The 27,637-nt window shown below is 52.3% G+C and overlaps 1 protein-coding gene and 1 long non-coding RNA gene across 3 annotated transcripts in view; one reads left to right on the top strand and one right to left on the bottom strand.

The window, feature by feature from the left end:
• Positions 1-732: 732 nt before the first annotated feature.
• LOC132331953 (uncharacterized) overlaps positions 733-27,637 on the top strand; it is a 46,928-nt gene continuing 20,023 nt past the window's right edge. The window contains exons 1-15 of the long non-coding RNA XR_009487711.1: positions 733-1,326; positions 1,413-2,110; positions 4,628-5,412; positions 8,319-8,393; positions 10,036-10,146; positions 13,088-13,250; positions 15,198-15,509; positions 16,782-16,887; positions 16,984-17,160; positions 17,361-17,496; positions 21,951-24,108; positions 24,789-24,952; positions 25,149-25,282; positions 25,474-25,699; positions 25,894-25,983. This is a non-coding gene — a long non-coding RNA (uncharacterized LOC132331953). The remainder of the gene's footprint in view (positions 1,327-1,412; positions 2,111-4,627; positions 5,413-8,318; positions 8,394-10,035; positions 10,147-13,087; positions 13,251-15,197; positions 15,510-16,781; positions 16,888-16,983; positions 17,161-17,360; positions 17,497-21,950; positions 24,109-24,788; positions 24,953-25,148; positions 25,283-25,473; positions 25,700-25,893; positions 25,984-27,637) is intronic.
• On the bottom strand, positions 14,126-26,826 carry IGSF10 (immunoglobulin superfamily member 10). 2 transcript variants are annotated; one of them, XM_059855930.1, is made up of 6 exons: positions 26,237-26,826; positions 25,062-25,191; positions 24,039-24,429; positions 19,385-23,533; positions 17,899-18,781; positions 14,126-17,239 (listed from the first exon to the last, which is right to left on the bottom strand). In XM_059855930.1, the coding sequence occupies exons 1-6, from the start codon at positions 26,440-26,442 to the stop codon at positions 15,331-15,333; spliced, it is 7,668 nt and encodes a 2,555-aa protein (XP_059711913.1). In that variant the 5' UTR covers positions 26,443-26,826; the 3' UTR covers positions 14,126-15,330. The 2 variants fall into 2 exon arrangements, with proteins under 2 accessions (XP_059711913.1, XP_059711912.1); XM_059855929.1 differs by having other exon boundaries at positions 19,424-23,533.

Raw genomic sequence — 27,637 nt, 5'->3', positions numbered from 1 at the left:
CTTAAAGCACTTGAAAGAAGTAGTGATTTGTTACTTTGGGAAAGGTTATTATTGAAGGAAATATTTCTTCCTTATGTGACTTGCAGAACAGTGCTTCAAGTTTTAAGCTGCATACAGTAAGCCAACATTATATGATACATACATGTAATTGAAAGACTAAATATAAACAGTTACAATGAAATAAACAACACATATTTCAGTTCCTTTGGGGGTGTACAAGACACCACTTTAGGAGCTGCATCTTTTTTTCAATGGATTTGTATGTAGTAAGTGTCACAGTTTCTAAACATCTCTCTTCTGTTTGCAGATCTGCTGCAGAATATTGATCCAGGGCACAGTTTGGAGGGGCATGCATTTATATCCTCTGACTTTGTCCTTGTAAATACACACAGAATTCATAATAGCAGATTGCATTTTCCCTTCTGTGCTTTTACCCACCCTGCAGTGCTTCCCTTTGGTTCTGTTCCCTCCCTGGTGACAGCCATAGGAGATGTTTTTATGGCAGGGTTGGTTGTCTCCCCTCAGGTTTCCACAGGTGATGACAGGCACAGGCAGAGAGATTTCACCTGTATCTGCTCTTTTCAGGATGAATCCTGAGCTGAGTGTAACCAGCACATGATTCTGTGAATTCTGTGAATTCTCCTTTGTGGCATTGGTAAGGAGCAGGAGGAAGCACAGCATCAGCTGAAGGAGGTTACCAGAGGCATCCCCAGAATCCTGAACAAGAAGAGCACTGCAGAAACAGGTGGTGAATGCTCTAACACTGCTGCTGGAGCCGTGCACATCATCAACAACTGTGATCTGGTTTTCCTCCCTGGCAGTCAGCTGGGTGCTGCCCTGCCCCGTGGTGCCTGGGGATGGCCAGCAGCCACCACAAACCCCAGAGTTCCAGTGCAGCCCCTGGCTGCAAACAGTGTGTGGGCTGAAGCCTGGAATGGGAGAGATCCATGTCCCTGACCCTCCTGGTGGCACTGAGGGACTGCTGCAGCTCTTCTGCTCTGTCACCTCTGTGTGCTGGGATAACCTCACAGTAGCTCTGACAGTGTTTCATGCTCTGGTGTACCTGTCCCAATTATAATGGAAAACTGGGGCAAGGAGGGTTTGTCTAGTCATGAGTAAACCTTTACTAAGATTTTTATTGTCTTTTAAATCAGTAACAATGGAAACATGCTAGGGCTCCATTAAATATCAAATTACTGAGGTAACATTTTGTATCTGTTCATTTGAGGATGAAGGACAGAAGGCCAGGAAGACCAAACCAGAGGAGGCCAGGTCACAAGACTGCAGCAGTCATCCCATTTCCATCAACCTCAGGTGACATCTCAGGTAGTGTGGCAAACAGTGACCTTTGGGGTGCTGCTGTACCTGAGGAGCCCTCAGCCACCTCTGATTTCTGACATTCCTGTTCCCAGGTCTCCAGCAATGTCCTCGAGCAGGTCACCAGCTTTGCCTCAGGACCATCATACCACCTGCCCTTGGCTCACCACATCCAGCCCATCCTGGATCTCCAGGAGCCAGCACTGAGCGTCAGGGGCTTAGAGACCTTGCAGTACAGGTGAGCAGGGTTCATTTTAAGGAGTCATGTCAGGGCAAAGCTGCAGAACATTTTCTATGAAGCCAGAAAAACCCCAAGGTCTGGACTGCAAATTCCCCAGATTTGATGCCATGTGCTTGTGTCTGTTTCAGTTTCCTGTGCCCTGAAACACAGTGCTGGGCACTTCCCCTTTCTGTTGTACTGTGAGAGTTGTGGAGAATCAATGCATGCATTTTATTTTTAAATCTCCCAAAATTATTAAAATTCTAGATTATTTTAGCACAAAGTACGCTAGGATGGGCTTTGCTGTTTTGGACCAAACCAAAATATTACTCAGTAACACATCTGATTGCCTGAAATACCGTGGATTTCTGAGGAGTAGCTCTGAGGGATGATTTTTCTACTTTAACCATTTATTTAGCTCCCTCTTCTCCTTGCTCTCTAGTGAATTGCATTTTTGCTTGCCACACAGTTTATCCTGTGAATCCCTCTGAGGGTTGCAGAACATTTTAGCTTACCTGTACGACCTGTACGTGTCCTGCAGCTGCCTGAGGAGCGCGTTTGGAGACTGCTCAGGTGGGTGTGAAGGGACTGCTGTCACCCTGCTCAGACTGGTGCAGGTTTGGAGACTGCTCAGGTGGGTGTGAAGGGACTGCTGTCACCCTGCTCAGACTGGTGGGGGTTTGGAGACTGCTCAGGTGGGTGTGAAGGGACTGCTGTCACCCTGCTCAGACTGGTGGGGGTTTGGAGACTGCTCAGGTGGGTGTGAAGGGACTGCTGTCACCCTGCTCAGACTGGTGCAGGTTTGGAGACTGCTCAGGTGGGTGTGAAGGGACTGCTCTCACCCTGCTCAGACTGGTGGGGGTTCCCTTTGCTTTGCATCCCGTGGAAATCGCCGTGGCCTTTGCAGCCCTCGTGTCACCGATGCAGCTCCTCTGCCCGTGCCCGGGGGCTGTGCGGTCCCTGGGGGCTGTGCGGTCTCCGGGAGTTGTTTGGGCCCGCGGGATGCGTGGTCCCTGGGAGATGTTCGGTCCCTGGGAGATGTTCGGTCCCCGGGGGCTGTGCGGTGCCCGGAGGATGTGCGGACCCTGCGGGACGTGGGTCCTGGAGGATGTTCGATCCCCGGGGGCTGTGCGGTGCCGGCGGGATGTTCGGTCTCCGGGGCTGTGCGGTGTCCGGAGGATGTTCGGTCCCACAGGATGTTCGGTCTCCGGGGTATGTTCGGTCTCCGGGGTATGTTCGGTCTCCGGGGCTGTGCGGTGCCCGCGGGATGTTCGGTGCCCGGGTGCTGTTCGGTGCCCGGATGCTGTTCGGTCTCCGGGGCTGTGCTCGGGGAGCCGGGGCTGAGCCCGCTCGCAGCTCGGGACCCTCCCGCTGCAGCCCCGCGGCTCCGGAGCCCCCTGACCCCGCTGCCCCCGCGGGCTGGGGGCGCCCGGCTCTGTTCTGGGGCACCTCGGCTGCAGCACGGGCAGTGCTGGATGGAAAACCTGCCGCATCTCAGCTGCAGCGCTCTGTAAAAGTTTCCTTTGATGCGGGGAGAGGCACGAACGTGTTTGAGTTTCCGAAGTTTTATGTTTGAATGTTCAGTTCCTTGATTTTTAAGTTAAAATAGAATCAGGTTCCCGTATACCATATTTTTGCCTTTTACTTTGTAAAGGAGGAATGGAAACCTTTCAGATGCAAATCCACATCTTGTAATACTCACAAACTGCCCCGGTTGCTGTTTCCCCTCCTGGTTTGTGTCCCTAGTTTGGGTCTGCATAGTTTAGATTTGTGGTTCCATTTCATAGGGAGCAGGAGAGTATTTCTCAGTGATAATATTTTAATAGGTTTACAACACCTGGCAGCAGTAGCATTTAATCAGAAACAACAGGAAAAACAAATGGGAAATATAGAACCACACAAGTGTCTGTGCTCTATGTTAATTTCTTCTGCTTACAAGCTGAAGTTCAGTAACACAACAAAAATAACAAGTTTTGTAAATGCTAGTCTACAATAACAAGTCAGAACAGGGTCTAGTAATAATGCAGGGTATTAAATAATTTGTTAAAGATATGGTACACAGAACTTGTTTGGAAGCACCTTTTTTTATCAAGTGGAGTTAGAAATTCCTGAAAACTGTTAATAAAATTTATGTATACATTTTGAAACAGCTATATTTAAGGTAATAACATTACATTCCTGTGGTCTCCTTTCCAAGCACCCAACCCCACTGCATGTTCACAGGAAGGTTTTCAGCTCCTTTCTGGCCTGCTGTGAGCCCAGCTGTTTCTCTCAGTCTGTTTGAAGCAATAATAAATTACAATTCACAAACGCTCACGTTTAGAGACTCACCCTCTCTGGATTGCTGTGCTCTGGTCTCCTCTGCGGTGTCTCTGAGTGGGTGTCAGTGAGGGAGGGGTGTGTTTGGTTTCGTGTGCCTGGAACAGTTACTTATCTTCCCTAAACTTCCTCTTTTAAAATAATTCTTTCACTTTTTTTAAAGATTCTGTCTCCGGACCTTCAGTATTGCTTCTGGTGAGAGTGGTGTCCCAGAGTGGAGCACTCACTGGATTTTGTCTTTGCTGTGGCTCTGGCTGTCAGAGCAGAGGGTTAACATCAGGCACGGTCCTTGTAATTAATTACCCTGCTAATGACCTCGTCCTCCTGCCCTGGAGCAGCAGGCAGGGGCTGGCAGTGACAGGGGTCCCAGGGCTGCAGGAGATATTTTAAGTTAACTTCAATTCATAGGTTCTTTTCAGTAATGAGGAAGTCCTCCCAGCTGGGCTAATTAGTGAAATTTGTCCCTGTGATATAAAACCTTATGCTGGAGACAAATGCTCCTTGGAATATTTTGGGTGTGAAATTTGCATTCCTCACTAACACCTATTTTTCTCCCTCAAGAAAACCACTTCACATATTGGTGTTCCTGGCCTGGGACAGTTCTTGCCCTTTTGTCTAATCCTTACTGTCAAAATATGAGCTTTAAGTCTATTTTCTCTATTTACTGATTTCCAAACCCTGTCTGTTAAGTCACCTTATTATTAACTGTAGCTTTTAATTTGGGTAAATTTTCTCATTTCTCCTTGATGAATTCCCTCTGCCCCACTGCAGGTCACGGGGTCACAACCCCTGGAGGGGATGGCAGTGTTGGGAAGTGAAGTTCTGTGCCCTGCAGGAACACCTGATGTCCCAGGAAGCTGCTGGGGAGGAGGATGTTGGCTCTACCCAGCTGCTCACAATTTCAGTCCTAGAAATGTCCAAGAAATGGTTTGGAAATTCAAGACTTTGTTTGCAGGAAAACTTGAACAAACTAGGTGCATCAGCCTTATTATCTGGCAGATGTTGCTTATCCAAAATGAGTTTGAAAATGTGCATGGAGTGCTGACCCAGCAGGATTTGGAAAATGTGCATGCAGTGCTGACCCAGCAGGATTTTGAAGATGTGCATGCAGTGCTAACCCAGCAGGAGTTTGAAGATGTGCATGCAGTGCTAACCCAGCAGGAGTTTGAAGATGTGCATGCAGTGCTGACCCAGCAGGATTCTGAAGATGTGCATGCAGTGCTGACCCAGCAGGATTTTGAAGATGTGCATGCAGTGCTGACCCAGCAGGAGTTTGAAGATGTGCATGCAGTGCTGACCCAGCAGGAGTTTGTCATGCCCCAGTTCCCTGCAGCTGCACCTGCAGGCAGTTCTGGTTTGGGTCCCAGCAGTGTGTTCCCAGGTGCAGCAGACGATCTACAGCCACACTCCAGCTCCAGCCTGCAGTGGGACCCCGAGCTCGTGCAGGGTTTCCTGGAGAGCCCTCAGCTCCCAGCCTGAACTCCTCGATGTGGGCAGGGTCCTGGGTGCCAGGGCAGCCCTGCTGGGCGTGTGCAGGGGCAGCAGCGCTGCGGCAGGTGAGCTCTGCAGACATTCCTTCCTCCTGCTGTTCTGTGCCTGCTTCTGCAATCGTGTCCACTTTCATCCCTGCTGCTGAAAATGTATAGAGTACTCTGAGTTTCTGTGCTACATCAGTCTGTGTCGTTTCTCAGAAGGGAGGAAGGAGCAGCAGGCATTGCTGTCAGACTGTCAGGAGCAGTCTGGGATCAGCAGTGGTGTGTTTGATATCAGCAGTGGTGTGTTTGATATCAGCAGTGGTGTGTTTGATATCAGCAGTTGTGTGTTTGATATCAGCAGTGGTGCTGTTTCAGACTGAACAGCTCAGGACAATCTTTTCCTGTTTGAAGTCTGGAAATAAGGGAAGGTTCTGCATTAGGTCCTTGCCTCCTGTTATGACAGGTGTTTTGTTTATTAAATGTTTAATTTATGGATTTTGTCTGCATAGATTTTTTTTTAAATCTGGTTTTTAAAAGAAGTAAGAGTTTTTATTGGGGAAATGGCTTTAAAGTGGCAGACACTAGGTTCACATTGGATATGGGGAAGCAGTTCTTCCCTGTGAGGGTGGGCAGGCCCTGGCACAGGGTGCCCAGAGCAGCTGGGGCTGCCCCTGGATCCCTGGCAGTGCCCAAGGCCAAGTTGGAAGGGCTGGAGCACCTGGGACAGTGGGAGGTGTCTCTGCCATGGCAGGGGTGGCATGGGATGAGTTTTTAAGTTCCTTCCAAGCCAAACCAGTCTGTGATTCTCTGGAGTGTGGGGCATCCTTGGCAGGGCAGAGCAGCTGAGAGGAAGCAGTTTTGTAAGAGCACAAAAGGGAACATCTAAATGCAGCCAAACGAGTTTCACTCCAGAATAGAGAGAACATAACTTGCACTGGGGTGAGTCAACTCTGCTGTTTCTTAAGCTCTTACATAACCCTGAATCATGCCCCAAATCCCACATTACACCGTATGGGATCTCTGAAGTGAAATTCTTTAGTGCCAGTTGATTTTGTGGCTGGTCTCCCTCCTGATGGCAGAGCTGGCCAGGCAGGGGGAGGGTCCTGCAGGGACACAGAGCTGGGGAGAGCTGTCACACACCCCTCTGTCTGTGATGCTGGGTGTCACACACCCCTCTGTCCCTGAGCTGGGTGTCACACACCCCTCTGTCCCTGAGCTGGGTGTCACACACCCCTCTGTCTGTGATGCTGGGTGTCTCACACCCCTCTGTCTGTGATGCTGGGTGTCTCACACCCCTCTGTGAACCCATAGCTGGTTTTTGATGGCTGTATATTTTCATAGGTGAAAATATCCACGGTGCAAGTTCAAAATCACAGATGTTTCACCACTGAGGAGTTGATACCAAAAATCTTAATTGTTTGGGAAATGGTTTGGATGCAGGTAAAACTAGAGAAATTTGCTGAAACTGATTCATTCTCTGCACCTGGCAGTGTTGAGAAGGGCAGTGTCAGAGGCACTAACAGGGATACAGACTGTGCTGTTTGGGAGCCTGACATGGAAATGGAGAGTAAGTGTGATTTCAAGCATTTACAGCACCTAATTTTGCTTCATTTGTCATGCAGGTGAGGTAAGGGAAGTAATTTCCTAAATGTATGGTGTCAAAACCAACACAGGCTCCAGTGTCTCATCGTGGTTAAATTCCCTGTTCACATGGACACAGTGAACCAACAGGCTCCTTTTTCTATTTCAGTGCCCACAGCTTATTTTGATATTAATCCATCATAACCACGTGCCCCAGCTGAACTAATCACTTACCTGTTAGGCTGCAGTTTCAATGTCAGAACATTCAGTTCTTTCTTCAGCTCTGAGCTTCTGTAGCTGTTCTAGCTGAGGAGGATTTTGTATAAAGGAAATGTTAGTTAGTAAAAAATACACATTTTTACAAGATTTCCTCTTCTTGCCACAGAGAAATTATTTTCTGGAATTTGTTCTTCTTGTGATTGTCCCCTCTTGGCTGCTGCTCACAGCAGCATCGAAGTGGGAGCAGTGTTTGCAGTCCTGAAGGCAATTTTGCTGCTTGGTGAGGGTGTGCAGAGTCCTGTGAGATGTGTTTGTGCCAGTGATGGTGTGGGAAACAGCTGATGCTAGTTCCCTGCTGGGGAATGCTCCTGGGAATGGAAACCCTGAGACAGTGGCTGCTGTCCTGCTGCTGCAGGGAGCCCTGGGGAGTGCAGAGCCCCGGCCACAGCCACGTTTCCCTGGTGGGCCAGCCCCAGAGGAGGCTGTAGGCACATGTGACCAGGTCAGATGTTGGCCCTGACCTCCATCCCTGAGTCCCAGTGCATTTAAACTCAGGCAAGTCCCTCTCAAATACAGATAGGAAATAGGGTCTCAGATAGCTGAGTTTTCTGTGTTTTGCCACAAATCCTGGGTGTCTGCCCTTTGCAAAAGCATCACTCTGAGCAGCTCTCCATGAGCAGTGAGTGTTATTTTCCAAACAAGTAACTGCCTTTGGTTTGGCACTAGTTCATCTTGTTGGCCCCCTCCAGTAGTAATTCAAAATTTTGACTGGCTTTGCTGAAGAAAAGCATCAGACAAATGGTAGCTGCTGCAGTTCTGTGCTGAGGAAGCAGCTCCAGTTTTATCAGAGCATTCTGGGGTGGCTTTGGGTCCATGTGGCCTCGGTGCCACTCTCCTCATTGTAGTATCTCCCTGCCAGGGTCCTCCCTCTCAGCCTCCCTGGATGAAGGAGTGGGCTGGCAGTGAGGCTGAGGGGCCACTGGCCAAACTTACCTCTTGAACTGATATTTTGGCATGCCATTAATTGTTACACAGGTCAGTGATTGTGATGATCTGCTTATAGATGAGGTTACTGCACATCTTGTGGTAGAGTATGAAATTTATTTATTTTCTTCAGACCTGTACAGCGCTGACTTTAGTGTTAATATTATTAACAGTTAACATTTGTAATGTAAACTCTTCCCTAGAACTCAGACCAGTGGACTCTGTGACAGTCCTGGTTGGAGCTGCAGCTCCTGATCAAACAGTGCAAGAAGGACCTTGTGAGTATTGGTTTCCAAACTTTCTGATTTAAATATTTAATGCAAAAAAGTCTGTTGAATGTTGACTTAGTCCATGAGCAGACATGCCAGGAAGGTGCTAGTGTGCTTGTGTTTCACTGCCTGGGGCTGAAGTGAGCAGCTTTTTGGATAACATCACAAAGGCCACAGTGGAGGTGTTTCAGCAACCCCTGAGCTAAACAATAACTCTTCTACCTCTGGTATGGCCTCTGCTGTCCAAACTCTCTTGGAAATGCTGACACAAGTCATACAAGACAGAGTGGTAAAAAGACATTCCCAAGTTATTTTTTGTAGCACCTTTTTAATTCTTTTAGCCAACATGATGCTTAACTGTGTGTAGAGTGCCAAGACTGTTTTGCACTTGAGCCAGGAATGTACAGAAATAGTTACCTGAGGGTTCCTTCTATTTACTTCTGATTTACAATAAATGTAGTTGCTGTTCTTGAACTTTCTGAGGAATTGTGGCTGCTCAGTCCTCACTGGTGACTGCAAAGGCATTTTATCTCTGCTTTGTTGAAGCAGCCCAGTCTTGGAAGAGTTAAAACTGGCCACAAAACTGCACAGATGTTTTGGCTGAAGTAAGGTTGTTCTGCTCCTAGCTCCTCTGAGTGAGGAGTGTGGCTGGAGGCCCCCAGATTGCCAAACTGCCCCCCTCAGTCCAGGGTAGGAGAGGAGCTGCAGGAAGGGCAGCACTTGGGGCCATCTGCAAAGGAGAGAGAGACAGAGACAAAGGAGGCATGGCACTGGGGAACCCCAGAGCTGAGCAGTGCTTGTGGAGGAGTTGTTTGCTGAGGATTCAGGTGGCATTTGGTCTGATGAAATGCCGTTGGTTTCAGAGGAAGAAATGTGGCAGCTTTTAACCCACCTGCCAGGGGCTGCTTGGCAGCTTGGTGATGGGAAATGTTGGGGACTTGAGGGAACAGTTAGAGCACTTGGTGTCTCTTCCCTTCTGTGGCTGTAGGAGAATTCCTTGCTGTCAAGCTCCCACCATTGTCATGTCTCTTGCTTCCTGTTGGGAATTAATCTTAAACTCATCTCTAGCTCCAAATGTACGAGAATTTTAATTGCTTAATAGTTATTGATTTTCCTTCAGTAAAATAGTCACCCACGATGACTGAAATGTGTTTGTACTTTCTTGGGGTTGTGCTGGACATTCCACTGAATTAAGTCCATGCTGGAATTTTAGAGCAAGTAGGGCAGCTCTTGTTCTAATCAGAGCCTTTAGGGGAAACTTCCTTGGGACCTGCTTCAGACCACGAGCATGGATTAGAAACTTTAGTTGCCTTATCTCCACAAAATGACATCCCTGGTTAGTCAGAGCAGTCTGGGAATGACCTGCTGTGTCCTGGGTCAGCCCTGCAGGTGTGGGGCAGCTCTTGCTCCCCGAGGGCCCCCTGAGCTGGGGGATCCCACTGGCAGCTGGTGCAGCTGGGCTGGCTGGGACTCTGCCTTCCTGAAGGGCCCTGAATGCCTCTGCCGAGATTTAAATTGACTAAAACTGAAACAGGCACAGATGCAGCAGTGCCACTTCAGGGGAAAACGGGTAGACAAAACAGGGAAGGGACTGAGGTTGGGAAGTATCAAAATAACTTTACTAATGCAGCGCTGTTTGCTTCTCCTGAAGCGTGTCCCTGCTGAGCCAGCAGCCCTTGCTGCCCCTGGGACTCACTTGCCTTCAGGGCCAGGATGAGCCAAGGGAAGGGCTCCTTCACCCCTGCACAATCAAGTTCCTCAGGTAAGACAAGCACAGAGCTGTGAGCACCCTTGTCAGGTGGGTGTGTGTCAGCAGTTTTGTGTGTGCACGGTGGTGTAAACCCAGGGAAATTACAGTGCTGGGCCAAAAGGAGCAGTCCCACGAGGGGAAAATGGGGAGGCCTTGTTCCTCTTTTGAGTGCAAATACATCTTTTCTCCTAAATTTGTTGCAGAGAAATGTAATGAACTGGAGTCTGATTTTGGTTCTTTCTGGGAAAAATTATAAAGGTGTTCACCCTGAGAGCATGTCTTCCCAGCCCCTTGCTAGATCCTGGAAAGTTTGTTTATATTTAAAACTGTCCTTCTTTAGGGAAACCTGTCACCCTCTCCAGCTGGCACAGAGAGAGTGTTTAAGAGTTTTGCATACTGTAAAAGCAGCATTCCTGCTGCCAGACTGGCTGCTGCCTGCAGCTCTCCTTTGGCTCTCCCGGGCTTTCTCACGGCCTCTGCTCCTGGTGCTCCAAAGCTCCTGCTCCAGCCTCCCTCAGCCTGGACATGCCCAGGGCCCAGCAGTGGGCCATGCTCCTTTCTCTGAGCTCAGTTTCTGTCAGCTGCTGTGACAGTGACCATTGGTACCGTTGTTAATTCCCACACTGCCCCTCAGCCCAGGCCCAGGCTGGGACACAGCTCCACATCCCAGGGAAATTCACTCCTTTGATGTATTTTCCCCCTGGTTTCTGCCACTTGGGTTTTCCTTTCACTGTCTGGGTTGTCCCCTGATTTGCAGCTGGGCCAGGTTCCCTGAGTTTCTGCTCATTTCCCACCTGGAGACCCCACCAGATGCTGTTGGGAAGGCAGGGCCCTGCTGCTCCAGCCATGCTCGGGGGCTGTGGACCTGCAGAGCAGCAAGACCCTCTGCACTGTTCCAAGTGCTGGCTCCTGTCCTTACAGCTTTAAGCCTGGGCTGCATGTGTGCAATTGTTATCTTTTTGTCCTGTTACTGCTTCATTTACAGGCTTAGAGGTTCTGTGCTGGCTGTGCCTCCATTTGGGAGAGCACTGGAGCCTTTCTTCTCACTTTTCCTCCCCGGAGCATCTTCCCTTGCTGGGCCCTGTAATTCCTGCTGGCTCTCTTGGCAGTCTGTGCTGAGGAGCTGCCTCGGGGGCCTCTGCCATGAGTCAGATCTCTGGGCCTCCTGGCAGCCCCAGCACTTGTCTTCACTCTCAGGGGTCTGTTCACCCCGTGCTGGATCTGCTGGGGGTGCTCATCAGAGGGACACTCACCTTGGACCTGTCACACCCCTCCCAAGGAGGGCCCAAGCACAACAAGAGGGCTTACAGGCTGTCAGTGAAGAAATTAAAAGTGTCATGTATGTTGTTTTCAGCATTTCCTTTGAATTGCTTTTTGTGCTCATGTATAAATCCTGTCATACCTAGTGTCTGGGAAAAGAGGAAAGTGTCTTTTAGAAAAAGAAGACTGAAACATTCCTGGTGATAACGAGAAGAAATAGAAGAAAATTAAAGTACAGGAATGTGGGCATGGGAAGAGATTTCTAGGATTTTCTTCATTTTTGGGAACCCTGCAAGACAATTAGTTACTTTTATTCATGTTTGAGACACAAAACTTGCTTTGTGTACTTTCTATGTTGCATTTAAAGCAGAGATGAAAAGAAAACTTACATTCTTCAAACAAAGAGAAAAACCCAAAAACCTTGCAAAGGCACTTGCTTAAATTTAGTAAAAGTACAAGGAAATGATTCATGCAGAAAGTGGATGTTTTCTAATAGTGAAAGCAGCGTGGTGCTGCGCCCTGTCCCCGTTTCTGTCTGGCTGAGGGCTGAGTGTGCTCCCAGAAGGAGCTGGGGGACAGGGCTCTCTGAGGCTTTTCTGCCCTCAGTGGTAGCTCTGTCTCTGCTGAGGTGTTGAACTTTGTGGGCAGATAAGCCAGAACAAGCTCCTGTGTGGCAGTGTCCGAGGGCTGGTGGGGCTCTGTGATGAGTGAAGGGAGAAATGGACAATTAAAGGAACAAAGGCCCTTTGGGTTATTTCCTCTGTGATTCATACCAAGAGCCATGGTGGATAATTTGCCATCTTCTAGATGTAATAAATCCACAGGCTCACATTTTTTCAGCATTTCAGATATGTGCTTTATTTTGTGGGGGATTGTCTTGTTTCTTCTAGTTAATGAGTTGTCCTAGTTAGTGAATTAGAGTTTTACAGTGATTTGCTGGCTCCAGAAGGCAGCACTATGGGATGATTTGAGAAACATTACTGTGACTTCTCCAAGCAGAAGTTTAAAAGTTTGGTTCCAGCTATAAATATTAAATACTCATTCCTGAAGCTCCAAATACAACTAACCTGTATTATAACTGTGTGCAGTATTCAGAATATACTAGAGAGTGGCTAAAGAGTTTAAAGAAATGCTGCTTTTGAAAACAAATGTATAAGATGACCTTTGAAGTCTGACAGAGAGATACATGGTTTTTATCAAGCTGCAGAGAGTGCATAAACTGCTGCCATATCATAAAACTGGCTTGGCATATTAAGATGTTCAGGCCCTGCTTTTGATGTGACATGCAGCTTTTGTTCAGCAGCAGTAGCTGTTTTATGTGACACAGAACATGCAGCAGCCCACAGTCTTTGAGCTTTTTTCTTTCTCATTTACAAGTGGCAGTTTTCAAAGTTGCTTTGCCCATTTAAATTGGCAGGCCAGAAATCAGGTTTAATCTAGGCTGGGCCTCCACAGAGATGGGTACTTACAAGTATTTCCAATAGCTGTATCCCTGGTCATTCTTTTCCTCTTGTCGTGGGTTTCTTGCTGTGGCAGATGAGAGCAGCTGCAGGACGTGCCTGAAGCTGTGCTGTGTGAGCATGGCTGAGTGCTCTGCACTGACAGAATGGGCCACTAGAGGAATAATCAGCTCTTGTTACTTCCAACAGCAGTAACAGCTAACACTGACCTACTAAATCATTGACTTTCACAGAATTCAGCTGTTTCTGGGAAAAACAGTGATGCGCTGAAGTTTCATTGCTACTATCCATGCTGGAAACTTTCCAGACAATAATTAGTGAAGCTGTTGTAGAGCTGGTCTGCAGGACTTTGGTCCTGTCCCAGGGAAGCTGCCACACCGTTCAAAGCCCTCACTGGTAAGGCAAAGCCAGATGTGAGTGTAAAGAGGGGTTGCCATTGACCCTGTTTTCTGTATTTCCTGCACGTGCAGTCAGTGCTGGTGCTGCTGGGGCATGTCAGAATGGGGCTCTCATTGCCCTGTTTGCAGCCAAGAAGGCACACTTGGGTTTGCAGCAGGCACACAGGGAGGGTTCTCCAATCCTCACCCAACTGGGAGCCTCAGTGGAGATGTTGCTGCTTGCAGCGTGTTATCAAAACCACTTTTAACCTTAATTTATACATCTCTGTAAAGACATCCTGTCTAGAATGGCAAAGGCTTTGTTGGAGGACTTGGATTTGTATTTGGTTCTTTGGGGAACTGGGCAGCTGCAGGAAGGATCATTGCTGCTTCCAGCTCCTGCCTGTGCCTGGGCTTTTTTGGTGGAATGGTTTCAGAAGTGGCCAAGTGCAGCTGTGCAGCATTCCAGTCCTACAGGACACACATGGGCAGAGGTGAGGGGAGGGACAGGGTGGGCTGTGTCCCCGTGGACAGAGAGGGCAGCCCCTGACCAGGCGAGGTGCTGGTGGCTGGCCCTGCTCGCTGTCCCTGTGCCCATGCTGCCCTTGAGGAGCATCCCTGCTGCCTGGCACCTCCAGCCCCTGCTGGGTCCCACCACAGGGCACTGCTCCTGGCTCGGGGCCCCTGATTTTTAGGCTGTACTGCTAACAGGCTGGGGGGGAAATGGGGTTTACTGTTTGACGATCCTTTTAAATTAAATTGTTAGTAATAAACCAGAGTTGCATGAAGACAGCTGAACAAACTGAAATACTTTTGAGACACGACTTTCTGCTGGATTGGAGCCTTTGCTGGATTAGGGAATGGTTTTACCCAACAATTGTCACTGCCAAATCCTTTTAAAATCTCATTATGCTTGTTTCCTTTATTTCCACAGTTTTTCCAAACGTATTTAAGGTAGGTGAGGTTAACTAGGAAAAGTTTGCTATAGAAAAGTAGAGAAAATACAGTCATGCTGAAATTGCAGCTTTTTAATTAAAAAGCATTAATCTTATATCATTTTAATCAGTTTTTGAGGGTTTTTAAAATAGTTCTTATATGTTGAACAAACTGATGGGAGAGTGTTTCTGCAATGGGCACCTGCCTGGTGCAGACTCCTGCCAGCACCTGCACAGCAGAAGGTGCTCTGGGTTGGGTTTATGCCCCCAAAAACCTCCATGTGCCGGTTAGTGCCTTTGACTAACCTCAGCAGCTCCTACAGCCTGGTAGCCAGGAGATTACACAAGATGTTTAAAGTGAAGGATTTGGTTTCAGAAAGGGAAAAGATGCTGAAGTCTTGTAAAACACTGAAACTGCCTTCAGTAAGCACCAGGTTTTGCTGAGCAAAGCTCGGGCGGTTTCTGTAGCGCCCACAGAGTTATTAGGGTACAGGATTACTCCAGTTTTATTCAGCACATCAGACTTCCAAAGAATCACTTAATTAAAAGCATTAGAAGCACGTGCATTTTCACTGGGTCAAATGAGAAAAACAGCTGGGGATTTAGGAGGCAGATCTGTAAAGCTGAGGGGCCAGAGATGGATGGTGGGCGCCGAGTTTGGGGTGCAATCCCGTTGTGCTCTGGGCCACAGCTGCAGTGGGGCCTCCCTGAAGCTTTCACTTCTGCAGGCTGAACCCCCTGCTGGGAGACTGCAGGGCAGGACAAGAGCAGGTGTTCTGAGAGTTCTCTGGTGCTCCCTGTGCTCTTGCTGTGCAGGACACCCTCGCTGCCCTCCCCACTCCCTGGCCACTGTGCCAGGGCGGTACAGGTGGGCACCTGTGGCTCAGGTACTGTGGGGTTTGTTCCTGCCGTGGCTCAGACACTTAAGTGCCTTCATTTTGCTTTTCTTTAAATCCCCTGAACATGGAGATAACCAATGCTAGCAAATAGTGCTAGAACTAATTTTCCCTTTTCTCTCTCCTTTTGCCCAGTGACTGCAGACTGAATGCTGTGATGTGCCCAGGCACTCAGGTGCTTGTGGCTGCCCGTGATTGAAGCCATTGCAGGGCTGAGCCCAGCCTGGCTGCAGCCCGTGTTCCCCACCACTCCTGCTGTGTTTCTGGCTCAGATGACGTGGACGTAGGTGGCTGCAGTGTCGGTGCCCAGGGGGTTCCTCGCTGTGCACCTGTACGTGCCAGAGCTGGAGGGTCGGGGGTTCTGCAGGAGCAGAGTCCCCGTGGGGTGGAGCAGCTCGCCCCCAGAGCCCCGGCCCTGGTGAGCTGTGGAGAGTACGGAGTGGTCAGGTAACTCCCAGGTGATTTCTGGTTTGGGGATGCCCAGCACGACGCAGTGGAGCTGAACTGCTGCCCCTGGCAGGGTGTGGATGGCCGGGGGGGGTCTGCCCATGATCCGTGGGGCGTAGGCTGCCACCACGACAGGAATGGTGAGGGAGGAGTCTCCAGCATCGTTGTGGGCCCTGCACAGGTAGTTGCCGGCGTCGTGGGCCGAGGCTGCCCCGATGACCAAGGTGCCATTGTCCAGCAGCAGGAGCCTCCCGCTGAGCTGCGGCCGCTCCAGCACGCGGCCCCCCGGCAGCGTCCACGCCAGCCTGGGCCTGGGGCTGCCCTCGGCCAGGCAGTGAAGGGACAGGGGCTCCCCGCTGACCCCCCTCACCAGCCCTGCAGGGCGGGTCAGGATCTTGGGCTTCTGGGCCACCTCCAGGACCATCAGCTTTTCGATGTAGCCGACCTGGTTCCGGGCAGCACAGCGGTAGCGCCCGGCGTGCTGGCTCTCGGGACTGTGGAGGGTCAGGGTCCCGTTGCTTCCTGTGGAAAACTGGGCTGTCCTGATGCTGCTGGAAAACCATGTGCCATTGGGCAGCATCCAGCTTATATCCGGGGGAGGGTTTCCATCCACAGAGCAGTTCAGTGTGATCGTCTTCCCAGGTTTTGCTATTATTTTTTCATTGAAAGGGTTCTTGAACATTGGTCTCCGCAGCATTTCTGTAACTTCCAGCTGCACCACCAGCACAGTCTCTCCCCCATCGTTACGTGCCACACAGATAAAATCCCCCGTGTCTGAGGGCCTGATGTTCCGAATCTCCAGTGTCCCGTTTTTGTGCACCACAATCCTGCTCCCGTAATATGGGGCTGTTAGGAAAATGTTATCAGGCATGATCCACATGATCTGGGGAGGAGGTGTCCCTTCTGCCCGGCAGTCGATGTGTTTCTTGGAGTGCCTCACTGCCGTCACCTTCATGATTGTTTTGTTCCTGTGCAGACCATTTATGATGGGGGGTTTAGCAGCCACATCCAGCTTATACAGCTTGCTGTCGTCCCCTCCAGGGTTCCGAGCCACACACAGGTACTCCCCAGCATCCAGCAGGCCGGCCTGGCTGATGGACAGCGAGCCATTGGTGTGCAGGGAGTGCCTGTCTGTGGACGAGGAGATCCTCTCACTGGAGGGCAGCAACCAGAATATCTGTGCCCTGGGCTCCCCAGCAGCCTCACAGTCCAGCAAGGCTGCGTCTCCAGCTGTCACTGTAATGTGTGTCTTGTGATTGTGCTTTATTTGAGGGGCTGCCACAATGACCGTGACATGGATCTTCATCTCGTCCCTCCCCAGAGTGTTTTGGGCGTAGCACGTGTAGTCTCCTCCCTCTGCCACTCCAGCTTTGTTGAGGTACAGAGTGCCATTGTGGAAGAGGACGTACCTGCGAGCCCTGTGCCCGCTGTCGTCCGCCTGCATCGCGCTGTTCACCACCGTCCCGTCCGGCAGGCCCCAGGATATCGCTGGCGTGGGCGACCCCGAGGCCTTGCAGTCCACTCTGAAATCCTTCCCGTACGGCACCAGCTTCTTGAACTGCTGCTTGTGGTCAATCTTGGCTGGTTTCATTGCGATGCTGACTTTCATCAGTATCAGATCATCCCCGATGCTGTTTCTGGCGACGCACAGGTAATCACCTGCATCCTTTTCTGTAACTGCCTCAATGGCCAAGGATCCATTGGGGTAGACATGGATCCGACTTCCCATCCTGTTGGGGGAGAGAGAGGGGGGAAAAGAATTATGGAAGCAAGTGCTGGGGGTGAGCACTGAGCACAGGAAGGGACTGAACTTGTTAGCAGCAGGGTACAACACAGGAGGCCTTTCCAAAGGTGCTGTGCCCGTGCCTCCTGCCCACGCAGCGTGTCCTGCCCTGATGTCACTGCCAGTTTTGGTGTTGTGTGGATGTGAGTGGTGCTGGCTCTGCTGGGAACACCCTGAGCTGGGGCTGTGTCTCCTAAGGTGGAGGTGAGTGTTACTGTGGGAGGGGGTGGGGGGACACCCCCAGAGGTAGACATGGCAGAGATAAAAGAAACCCCTCCCTCCTGAGCCCTGCTTCACAAATCTGTTACAAATAACTTCCCCTCCTCTGAACTGACAGCAGTCAGCCAGTGCATGGTGACAGTAATTACCTTAATTCAAATATGACTTGTACCTGTTCTGAGACCTCACTCACCTATGGCAATTGATGTGATCTGTTAATAGGTCTGTTATTAGATATAGATGCTGTTAGAACAGATGTTTCACAACTGTTAATACTCAAAGTCTGGTTTAGTTCACAGTGCATTAGTGCTGTGAGAGGCTTTTATGTGAGTACCAGAGCAGACAGTGTTTGAAGCTCCAAAGCGGAGGAGGAAAAAAGGGTCATACCTGTGCCACTGGTCCACAAGAGCCTTGGAGGGCAACCTCCAGATTATCCTGGGCTTGGGATCCCCACTTGCTGTACAGTTCAGAAGCAACCTCTCCCCAAAGTTCAGCCGCGTCAGTTCTTGGGAGGCGATGGCAATTTTCGGAGGTGTCTCCCTGCGCTGCACCACGAGGCTGACCACCCTCCTGTCCGAGCCCGTGGAGCTGGTGGCGATGCACTCGTAGGTGCCGCTGTCGGAGGGGGCGATGCTGCCCAGGTGCAGCGTGCCGTTGGCGAGCAGGAGCAGCCTGGCGTGCAGCCCCTGCAGGGGCTTCAGCACGGCGCCGGCGGGCAGCACCCAGTGCACGCTGGGCTCGGGCTTCCCCCGCACCGTGCAGGGCAGGCTCAGGCTCTCCCCCGCCGTCCCCGCCACGCTCTGTCTCTTCTCCTCCACGATGGTGGGAGGGGCCGCGACCACCTGCAGCCTCAGGGGCAGCGTGTCGGTGCCCGCGGCGTTCCGGGCCAGGCAGGTGTAGGTGCCCCTGTCGTACACGGTGACCGCCCGGATGAGCAGCGTGCCGTCCGGCTCCACCCGCGCCCTGCCGCCGCCCGCCGAGCCGGGCCCCAGCTCGGTGCCGTTGGCCAGGAGCCAGGAGATGCGGGGCGGGGGGCTGCCCTCGGCCCGGCACGGCAGCGCCGCGGAGCTCCCGGAGTGCGCGGTCAGCGGGCGGCCGCGGCCGGCGATGCGCGGCGGGTTCGCCCGCACGGCCAGCGTGACCAGGAGCCGAGCCGAGCCGAGCGCGTTGGCCGCCGTGCACAGGTACTGCCCGCCGTCCTGCGGCCCCGCCCGGGCGATGGCCAGCGTCCCGTTGGGCAGCACCGACCAGCGGCCCGCGGCGCCGCGCCCTGCGGAGCAAGGCAGGGACAGTCACTGCCTGGACAGCCCGGACTGCCTGGCACTGCTTTGGATAGCCTGACAGCCTGGAATAGCCTGGCACTGCCTGCCTCTTGTTAGGTTTTCCTCAGTCCCAAACACCTTGACCTGCTCTGCTCAGCCCAAATAACCAAGACAACGGCAGTAAACCAGAAAGAAATCAGAGAATTCTGCATATAGACTGACAAAGCTTTAAAGTACGAATGAAGCTGAATCTCCAGCAGAGACAAAGTTTGGATAAACCACGTGGGGCTTTGCAATCCAAACTTGGCACAGCTGTGGCTCAATTCGAGTGGTTTTTACCACATTTTTCTTTTCATTTGTCTCACTCTCCTGGAATAGCAGGTAATGTACAATAAATACTAAATTCTTCCCAATGAGCAAGGAATTATAATTGGACATAGATTTGATTTTTTTAATCATTTCACTAAAGATCTGTTCCAGAATCAGCACTAAGTTGCTCCAGTGAGTCTCTGTCACTGTTTCCAAGTTTACCTTTCACTAATATTTCACGGTACTCTGAAATGAAGCAATGCTTGAGTTTGGCACACAGAAGAGGTGCCAAACTACAGGACTAATGGAAGGTAGATTCTCGAGAGGTTTATCAAGCTCACCTGGTGGTATCTTGGTCCAGTGTATTGCTGGAGGGGGGTTCCCAGTAGCTTCACAAGGAATAAAAGCATCCGAATTCGCCTGCAGAGTGAAAGCAGCCACTTTCCCTCCGACTATTCTGGGCTTTGAAAAATGTTTTCTGCTTGCAGAGGCTAAGGTGCTGGGACTGGGCAGGGTGCTGGTGTCTTGATCCTGTCGCCTTCCGGACCAGGCACTGACCGAGCTGTCCTTGTCCCCTCCCCGCGGAGGTGCGATCGGCGGTGCCTGCAGCGCGTTCCCCCTCTCGGTGCCCTCGGGAGGCGGCCTGGGCTGGAGCTGGAGCTGTCCATGGCCCCGGGGGGGCGAGGGGGCTCTCGGGGGGTCTGCGGGCAGGGCGGCAGTGGGGGCCGGCAGAGGGGAGGGGTGCTGGCTGCTGGGAGCAGTGGGAGCGCTGGGCACGGCTCGGGCTGGGGCTGCGGGCTGTGCTCCCTGCTCCTCCGGGACAGCTCCCTCCCCCAAATCCAGAGAGGGCTTTTCTCTTGCACTGGCTCTGGTGTGCTGGGCACGTCCTGGCCCTGGCGTGGCACTGACTGCAGCAGGTGGGGCACTCGTGGCACCAGGGGGCTCGTCCAGCCATGGTGAGGTTTGGAGAGCCATGCTGGGCGTCTGGGCAGGACTGGCAGCTGGTGACGTGGCCAGCTGGGTGTTCCTCTGCCAGTCTGGTGTGGTTTGGGGTGCCATGGGGGGGCTCTGAGCTGTCACACTGCCAGCCAGGGGCCTTGCTGATGGGGTGCTCCTCCAGGTGCCCGGGGCTGCTGCTGTCTGTGTGTCTGCCATGGGCCTGTGCTGGGGTGCCTCGGGGGTGTCAGGGACCCCCAGTGCTGCTGCTTTGGTCCTGGACAGTGCACTGCTGCTCCCGGGGAGAGGGTTTGCAGGTGCAAGGCCTGGAGGCACAACTGGTGATGTAGGAGCTGTCACCATGGGGGTGCCTGCAGGGGTGGCTGCAGGGGTGGCTGCAGTGCTCACTGCAGGGGTGGCTGCCGTGCTCCGGCCTGCAGGGGTGGCTGCAGTGCTCTGGGCTGCATGGGTGGCTGCCATGCTCTGGGCTGCAGGGGTGGCTGCCATGCTGGCTGCAGGGGTGGCTGCCGTGCTCTGGGCTGCAGGGGTGGCTGCAGTGCTCACTGCAGAGGTGCCTGCAGTGCTCTGGGCTGCAGCCACACGCTGTGGGGCAGGTGTTTTAGGAGGCCTTTTCCTCCTCTGACCTCTCCTTCCTCCCACTCTGAGTATTTTACTTTTGGTGGCTCTGGTGTCCATCTGAGGAGTAATAACAAGTGGAACTGTTGGCTTCAAATCTGTCACACCCAATCCACTGGCTGCAGCAGTGGCAGTGTCCTCTGCAGTGACAGACACGACTGTGGCAGCAGCTTTTTGCCTTGCACCATGTTTCTTTTCCTCTTCCCCGAGGAATGCTGTGTTGTGAGGGGTATCCACGGGGTGCTCCAATGGCATTTTCGTGGTGGAGGGGGAAGACTGGGATGTTTCTGGGCTAAATGGATTGATGGAACTGCTGGAGTTATTTAAGGCTGGTACATTTGATGCATAGTTCATGTTCAGTTGGATACCTGTAGCCACAGCTGCACTTCCTCTGGCAGACCCTGGCCTCCCAAAATTGTATTGGGGCTCCTTCATACCTGGGACACGTCCTGGTCTAACAATTCGTCTCCGACCAGAAATTTTCCTTCGTCTTCCATAGTGCTGCTGGAGCTGGGCTGGATGAGTTGGAACGTCCTGGATAACCTGAATTTGCTGATGAGTAGCAAAAGTTGAGGCCAGTGGTGGATTAGGGGCTCCTCCTTTCTGAGTACTATGAAAATAAATGGGGCTAAATTCAGAGCTTGGTGCACTGACTGTTGTCACAGGGACCTGGTGATCTGTTTTGGTGGAGACATTATCAATAGACTCAGCTAAATTATATAACTTGTCTGCTGTGTTTTGGGGAGTTACAGCCTTGCTGATGCCTGTAGCTTCTGTCGTGGGTGTCATGGATACAGACTTTAGGTGCTGGTTATTACTTTCCCCAGAATATATTGATTTTTGCCCAGCAGGGAAAAGTGTGGCTGTTCCACTGGGTACAGTTGGCTGTTTTACACCGTTTGCTGATATTTGACTCAAATCAGATCTTTCCCATGAGGCTGTAGGTTTTGGAAGTGTTTGCAGCCTTTTGCTGGCAGGTGCCCCAGAGTGTGGAAGAGGTGAGGGTAGGGGAGTCAATGGCTCTGTGGGCAGGAGGGAGGAGTTCCAGGCAGGAGGGGGATCTGCACTCTCCTTGGGCCCTGCAGTGATCATGAGCTCTGTTGCTCTGCCCAGAGCAGATACTGGGGACCTCTCTGTGGCTGGTATCATGAATTCTTCTTCTGGAGAGACGAGATCACCAGATGTCTCCTCCTCACCCTCGGGTAACTCTGAGAGCTTACGGACTTGAATGGGTGGTTCTGTTGCAGCTTCTCCTCGTTTGTCTGTCACTGTTGAGTTCCTCTTTGTTTTCTCCAGCAAGGCTGCCCAGCGCTGTGGATCAGCTCTCCTGCCTGAGGGAACAAACTGTCTCCTGTGTCCCCTGAAGCGCCGGCCGGCTCTGTCTGCGTAGGGCCAGTGAGGCATTTTCCTGTGGCTGCTCCTCTGCCTCTGGCTCTGTGCGCCCTGGCTGCTGGCTGCTGGTGCAGCAGGCTCCCCGAGAGCTCTCAGGGTGGCTGCAGTGCCTGAGGGATGTCTCTGTGCTGCAGCAGAGCGCAGCAGCTCATTGCCAGAGCCTTCTTCCCAGTCTCCCAGAGCTCCATGCTTTTCCTTCAGAGCAGTTTCATCCTGTCCCACCAGCACTTGGAAAACCAAAAGATCAACACCGTACCGGTTGGCCGCCACGCATCGGAAGTAGCCCACGTCTCTCTGCGTCACCCCTTGTATTCTCAAGGTGCCATTGGCAAAAATGTGTTTGTTTCCAGCAGACTGACGGAGAATTGTGTGCTCAGGTAGCACCCAGGTAACGGCAGGGTCTGGGGCAGCCGTGGCTGTGCAGGGGAGGTGCAGCGTGCTGCCGAGAGCAGCCGGCAGCTGGGCTCCATTGACACCGTTGTGCTCCACGTGGGGATCCACCACTGTGATTCGGAATGTGAGCACGTCAGCGTCCTGGTGGTTGGTGCTGGTGCAGTGATAGAGCCCCGAGTCGAACACGTCAGCTGTCCGCAGCGTCAGCACCCCGCTCCTGAGGACCAGGATCCTCCCATCCTCGCTGATGTGGGGGGCTCGCACCTTGCTGCCGTCGGCCAACACCCACTCCACGGCAGGAGCTGGCTGCCCGGCTGCCTGGCACCCCAGCTCCACGGTGCCCCCCACCAGCACGGTGTGCTCCCTTTGGGTGCTGTTGTCCCTGGCAATGATGGCCCAGCCGTGCCTCCCCTGGTCCCTGTCGTGGCTGGGCAGAGCCACCCGGGCCTGGGTGGTGTAGCGGAGGTGCAGCGTGCTGAGCGTGGTGGCTGTCCTGTCCAGCTGCAGGGACACCTGGCTCTGCATCAGCCACGCCGGCTCAGCTCGCAGCTCAGCCTCGATCCTGGTGAAGAGCTCGTCGTTCTCACTGTACGCCTGCCTGTAGCTGTAGCTGACAAAAGGCTCGTCAGCTGCCCGCACCGTTTGCTCCAGCTTCAAAGGAGAGCTGCTGTACAGTGCCAGGATGCTCCACAGCTGCTGGATGTGCCCATGATCGATACCACACACCAGGAATGCTGAGAGCGAGGCTTTGAGCACTCTGCTGGGGCCATCTTGGTCAAAAGAGATGGGAGACATTTCTTTAGGTCTCTGGACATTGCAAACCAAGTTGCCTCGATTTCCTGCCTGGTCAGTCATATTCAAAACCACAGATCCTATCGGAGCCATCAAGTCCTTGGGAGACACAAAACTGAAATCCCCATCGTCTGGCACTGAGAGGTTTCTGGATTTCAGGGAGTCTTGGATGACTGGCTTCGTGCAGGTGAAAGATGCAGAAGGAAGATCCACTAAACTTTTCCCATTATGGTTTTTGGGACTAGCACAGACCGGGCATTGCTGGACACCAGAACTTCTCTCTTTTCTGCACTTTATAACATCTGAAGGGAAGAAAACCTCAGTAAGTTTCTGTGATACAAGTTTTAATGTTAAAAATGACATATAGCTACTAACAAGTGGTTCTTTTGAATGAAATAAAACCAAAGCTTGAAGTGACATGTGAAGGCAGCAGCAGAGAAAGTCCCAGAGTCCCTTGAGTTCCTGAATTTCTTTTTAAAGAATCAAGTGCAATGTGGGCCTTGCTCTTGCCAGTTCCACAAAAGTTAGCTTGCTCCCTGTGGATTCTCCCAGTGCACAGAAGCTTTGGACTGGCCAAGAAAAATTATCCATTAAGGAAAGCTGCACTTGGGAATGGCCACTAGATTCATTTAATCTGGGAAACACAGTGGTGTTTAGCTCTTTATCCTGGTTAAACACACCTACACAAATCCTCTCTTCCAGTCTTTTCTGGGAGAATAAACAGATGAATAAAGGACAATTACCTGTATCAGGAAGAGTAAGATGCTACAACAGGATTGAAGAGCATGAACAAAGCCTTCAGCTCACCTGGCCTCTCCTGTGCCCACCCTGCAAACCCCTGCAGGCTGCAGTCGCAGGACCAGGGGTTTCCGTGGAGGTAAAGGCTCTCGAGCTCTGACATGTAGGAAAACATCTCTTGTGGAAGTGAAGTCAGCACATTGTCAGACAGAGAGATGTGCTTCAGGAAGGATATTCTGAATATTTGGCTATAGCGCAAGGTGACAAAAGTGTCTGGATGCAGCTGCTGAAGTAAATTTCCATCCAGGTGGACCAGCCTCAAGGAAGTGAGTCCATAGAAAACATTGGGATTCACAAATTCAATTTGATTGTGGTCCATATGCAGCCGTACCAAGCTGTTCAGGCCATAAAATACATCCTGCTGAAGCACTCTGACCTTGTTGTAACTCATTTTTAAGACCTGTTCATGAAAAAGTAACAAATGCATAATATTAAGCCATGTTAAAGTTATAGGACCCCTAATAAATGCTGCTGCAGGTTGCTCTGTGCAGTGAAAGTTCTTCATCAGACCAGGAATGCCATTTAACTGGAGTTTCTTTAAAGAACTGAAATGTTTATATGCAGTGTGTTAAGCTTCTGCACACTGTGGCCTTTTTTTCATGAAGGCTAGAAAGGGACAGGACTGTACTGAAGGGAAAGTGAAATCTCAATGCAAAAAAAAGAATCTTCAAAAAGCCCCAAACTGACGGACAAATTAACAATGACAGGTTCCTTATTCAGACACAGTAGTTGGAGCTTTGCAATCTTTCTCCTCTGTAGAGAGAGTGTTTTGACTGCAGTTGCCTGCTGAGGTACAGCTGAGAGAAATCTACCAAAGTGTTTGTCATGTTCTGCACCCTGTACCTGAGTGCCTGCCTGGGAAGGAAAGACATTTCCCACCAGGATACTGGATTTTGAAGGCTGTTGACTTTCACATGAAAAAGGTAAGAAACAGGAAACTGAAATGCTGCAGAAGGCTGCTCTGTGGCTGCCTGCCAGTATCACTGAGAGTTAAATCATGACAAAATTAACAGTGGCTCATTTAGCTCTTACCTGTAATGAATGTAAGTCCCTGAACACCTTCTCAGGGATGGTGCTGATCTCATTGCTGTGCAGCATCAGTAACTCCAGTTTCTCCAGGCCAGCAAAGTCCGTGGGGCTGAGTTTCCTCAGGCTGTTGTAGCTGTACAGGATGGGTTCAGTCAGCCCCAACTCACGGCTTTTACATCCAACCAACCCAAAACAAGAGAACCACTCTTTGGGAACAGCTCAAGGTAAGCAGCACTCCCCTTGCCAAGAGGAAAGCAAGCCATTCCTTCAGGTGAGCACAAGAGGTGGTCACTTTCCCAGGACAGGGTTCTGAAGGGGAATTCCCAGTGGGAGAGGTGAGTGACAGCAGTGAAACACGTCTGTCTGTGCTCACTGTGTACCACTTCAGTGAAAAGTTCCTTGTGTATTTCTGCAGACACAGCTGGATGGATCAAAGGTTATGTGTGTCAAAAGGGACACAGATCAGACCAATACTGCTGATGGGTCTCATCATTCGATTTAAGAGAGGGACATTTGCTGGAAACTGCATGAAGGGGCCAGACGAGCCTGGGTGTGATCCCTGCTCCTTTAACCACACAGAGAACGGAGCCACCGTGGAGGCTGCCATGGCCAGACAAGTGAAATTTCCTGGAAGTCAGCAGGTGAAACATAGACCCTAATGCTGTGGGGCATTCTGGGTGACAGAATCACAGAACAGGCTGAATCAGAAGGGACTCAGAAGGATCATTGAGTCCAGCCCTTAAGAGAATGGCTCACAGGGGGATCTAACCCCCGACCTTGGTGTTACATCACTGCAAAGTCTCTGCAGATTTTAATACCTGTGCTCCTTTTCCAGACCACTTTCTGAGCCCTGGACTATTCTTCCCAGAGAGAAATCTATTTCAGCCCTCTTCCAGGGTCCGTGCTACAGACACAACACATTCAGGTAATAGAAAGGAAAGTTAAGTTCAAAACTTTCTGAAGTTCTCATGTGTCCTGTGCTAGATCCCCAGAATTTCTCCTTTCTGTGGGTGGTCTCTGGCTCTGCTGGCTGTGGCTGCAGCCCCTGCTGAGCGCTGCAGAACATTATAGACTTACCTACTCTGGTTAATTTTTAGCCCTAAATCTGGACGGTTAATTACTGCTGTGCAAAGAGCTGAAAGGCAAGCCGAGTGCTCAGATGCGGCAGCTGCACGTACCCCAGGTTGATGCGCTGCACGTCCGGCGGGATGCGCGGGGGCACGGCGGTGAAGTAGCGGAAGGTGCAGTGGAGCTCGGCGGAGCCGTGGCAGGCGCAGGGCCGGGGACAGGCGCTGATGGCCGGCAGGGTGGCCAGGCGGGTGGCCAGGCAGGCGGCCAGGAGGGTCCCCAGCCAGCGGGGCCGTTCCCCGCGCGGGGCCCCCATCCTGCGGGGATCCTACGCTGCCATGCCCAGCGGCAGCGGCGGCGCACGGGCTCCTGCAGGGGAAGCAGAACACGCGGGCTTACCTCGCCAGCCGAGCTGAGCCGCTCGGGTTTAAGCCATAAGCAAAAAAGAATTCTTAACTTGAAAGAAAAACCCGCCTACGAGCCAGCCCCCAAACTCTCGGGTTTCCCCTCAGCGGCGGAGCTGTGTCGTGACCCAAAGCGTTGTCATTTGACGGCTGCCCCGCGGTGCCCGTGCCCGGCGCGATGTGCCGGGAGCTGCCGCTGGCGGGAAAGGCCGGAATTCCGCAGGGAGCGGCGGGGGAGCCGCAGCCGGTGCCCGCCGTGTGCCCCGGCTGTGCGGAGCGTTCCCGGCTCCGCCGGCGGCTCATCCCCCGGAGGCGTCTCCACACGTCAGCTCCTTCCCCGCCAGCAGCTATTCCAAGCAAAATTAACTCATTTCGCCTCCCTCGCACAAGCCCTCCCCGGCACCGGGACCGGCCGCTCGTCCCCACCTGCGCGCTCCCCCTCCGGGGCCGGGCCGGGTAGGGGCAAACCCGACATCGCCTCCTCCTCCCGGGGGGACCCCGGGCTCCCCGCAGCCCCATCGGCACCGCTCGCTGACCGGCGGGGACGGAGAAGCGCCCGCCGCCTCTCCGGGGATGCTGCGGGGCCGGCACCGCCGCTCCCTGCGCGCCCCGCACGGGAGCCCCGCAGGGGAATCTCACATCCCTCGGCCCCGCACGGGAGCCCCGCAGGGGAACCCCGCATCCCTCGGCCCCGCAGGGGAATCCCGCAGGGGAATCCTGCATCCCCCGGCCCCGCACGGGAGCCCCGCATCCCCCGGCCCCGCAGGGGAATCTCGCATCCGCCGGCCCCGCAGGGGAGCCCCGCATCCCCCGGCCCCGCACGGGAGCCCCGCATCCCCCGGCCCGCCGCCGGGGCTCGGCTGCCTCGCACTCGAGGAGCATTCGCTGTCCGGGGGTGTTGGTGCACGACCCCTCCCAAGAGCGGCCGGTGCCACCCTCAGTTCGGTTTTGGAGGACAGGTCTCCTCTCGTTGTAGGGGTGTCTGTCGGTGCTTTTCTCGGCTCAGAGGCGTCCGTGACAGCCACAAACTCGACTGACAGCCCCCTTCTGCTGAGAGTGTGTCATTCTAGGGCAAACCTCCTTCTAGGAGTTCGACTGGAGATGTAA

The sequence above is a fragment of the Haemorhous mexicanus genome, chromosome 10 (genome assembly GCF_027477595.1).
Source record: "Haemorhous mexicanus isolate bHaeMex1 chromosome 10, bHaeMex1.pri, whole genome shotgun sequence".
Lineage (NCBI taxonomy): Eukaryota > Metazoa > Chordata > Aves > Passeriformes > Fringillidae > Haemorhous > Haemorhous mexicanus.
Note: the sequence above shows the minus strand (reverse complement) of the source record. Positions and strands in the feature narration are given on the sequence as shown.

Bases quoted from the DNA above. Each gene is read 5' to 3' on its own strand.
- IGSF10 (XM_059855930.1), bottom strand. From the start codon at position 26,442: ATGGGGGCCCCGCGCGGGGAACGGCCCCGCTGGCTGGGGACCCTCCTG. The intron at 24,430-25,061 runs GTAAGAGCTAAA...TTTCATGAACAG, and splicing joins GGGACTTACATTCATTACAG to GTCTTAAAAATGAGTTACAA. The intron at 18,782-19,384 runs GTCCTGTAGTTT...CTTGCTCCGCAG, and splicing joins CGAGAATCTACCTTCCATTA to GGCGCGGCGCCGCGGGCCGC.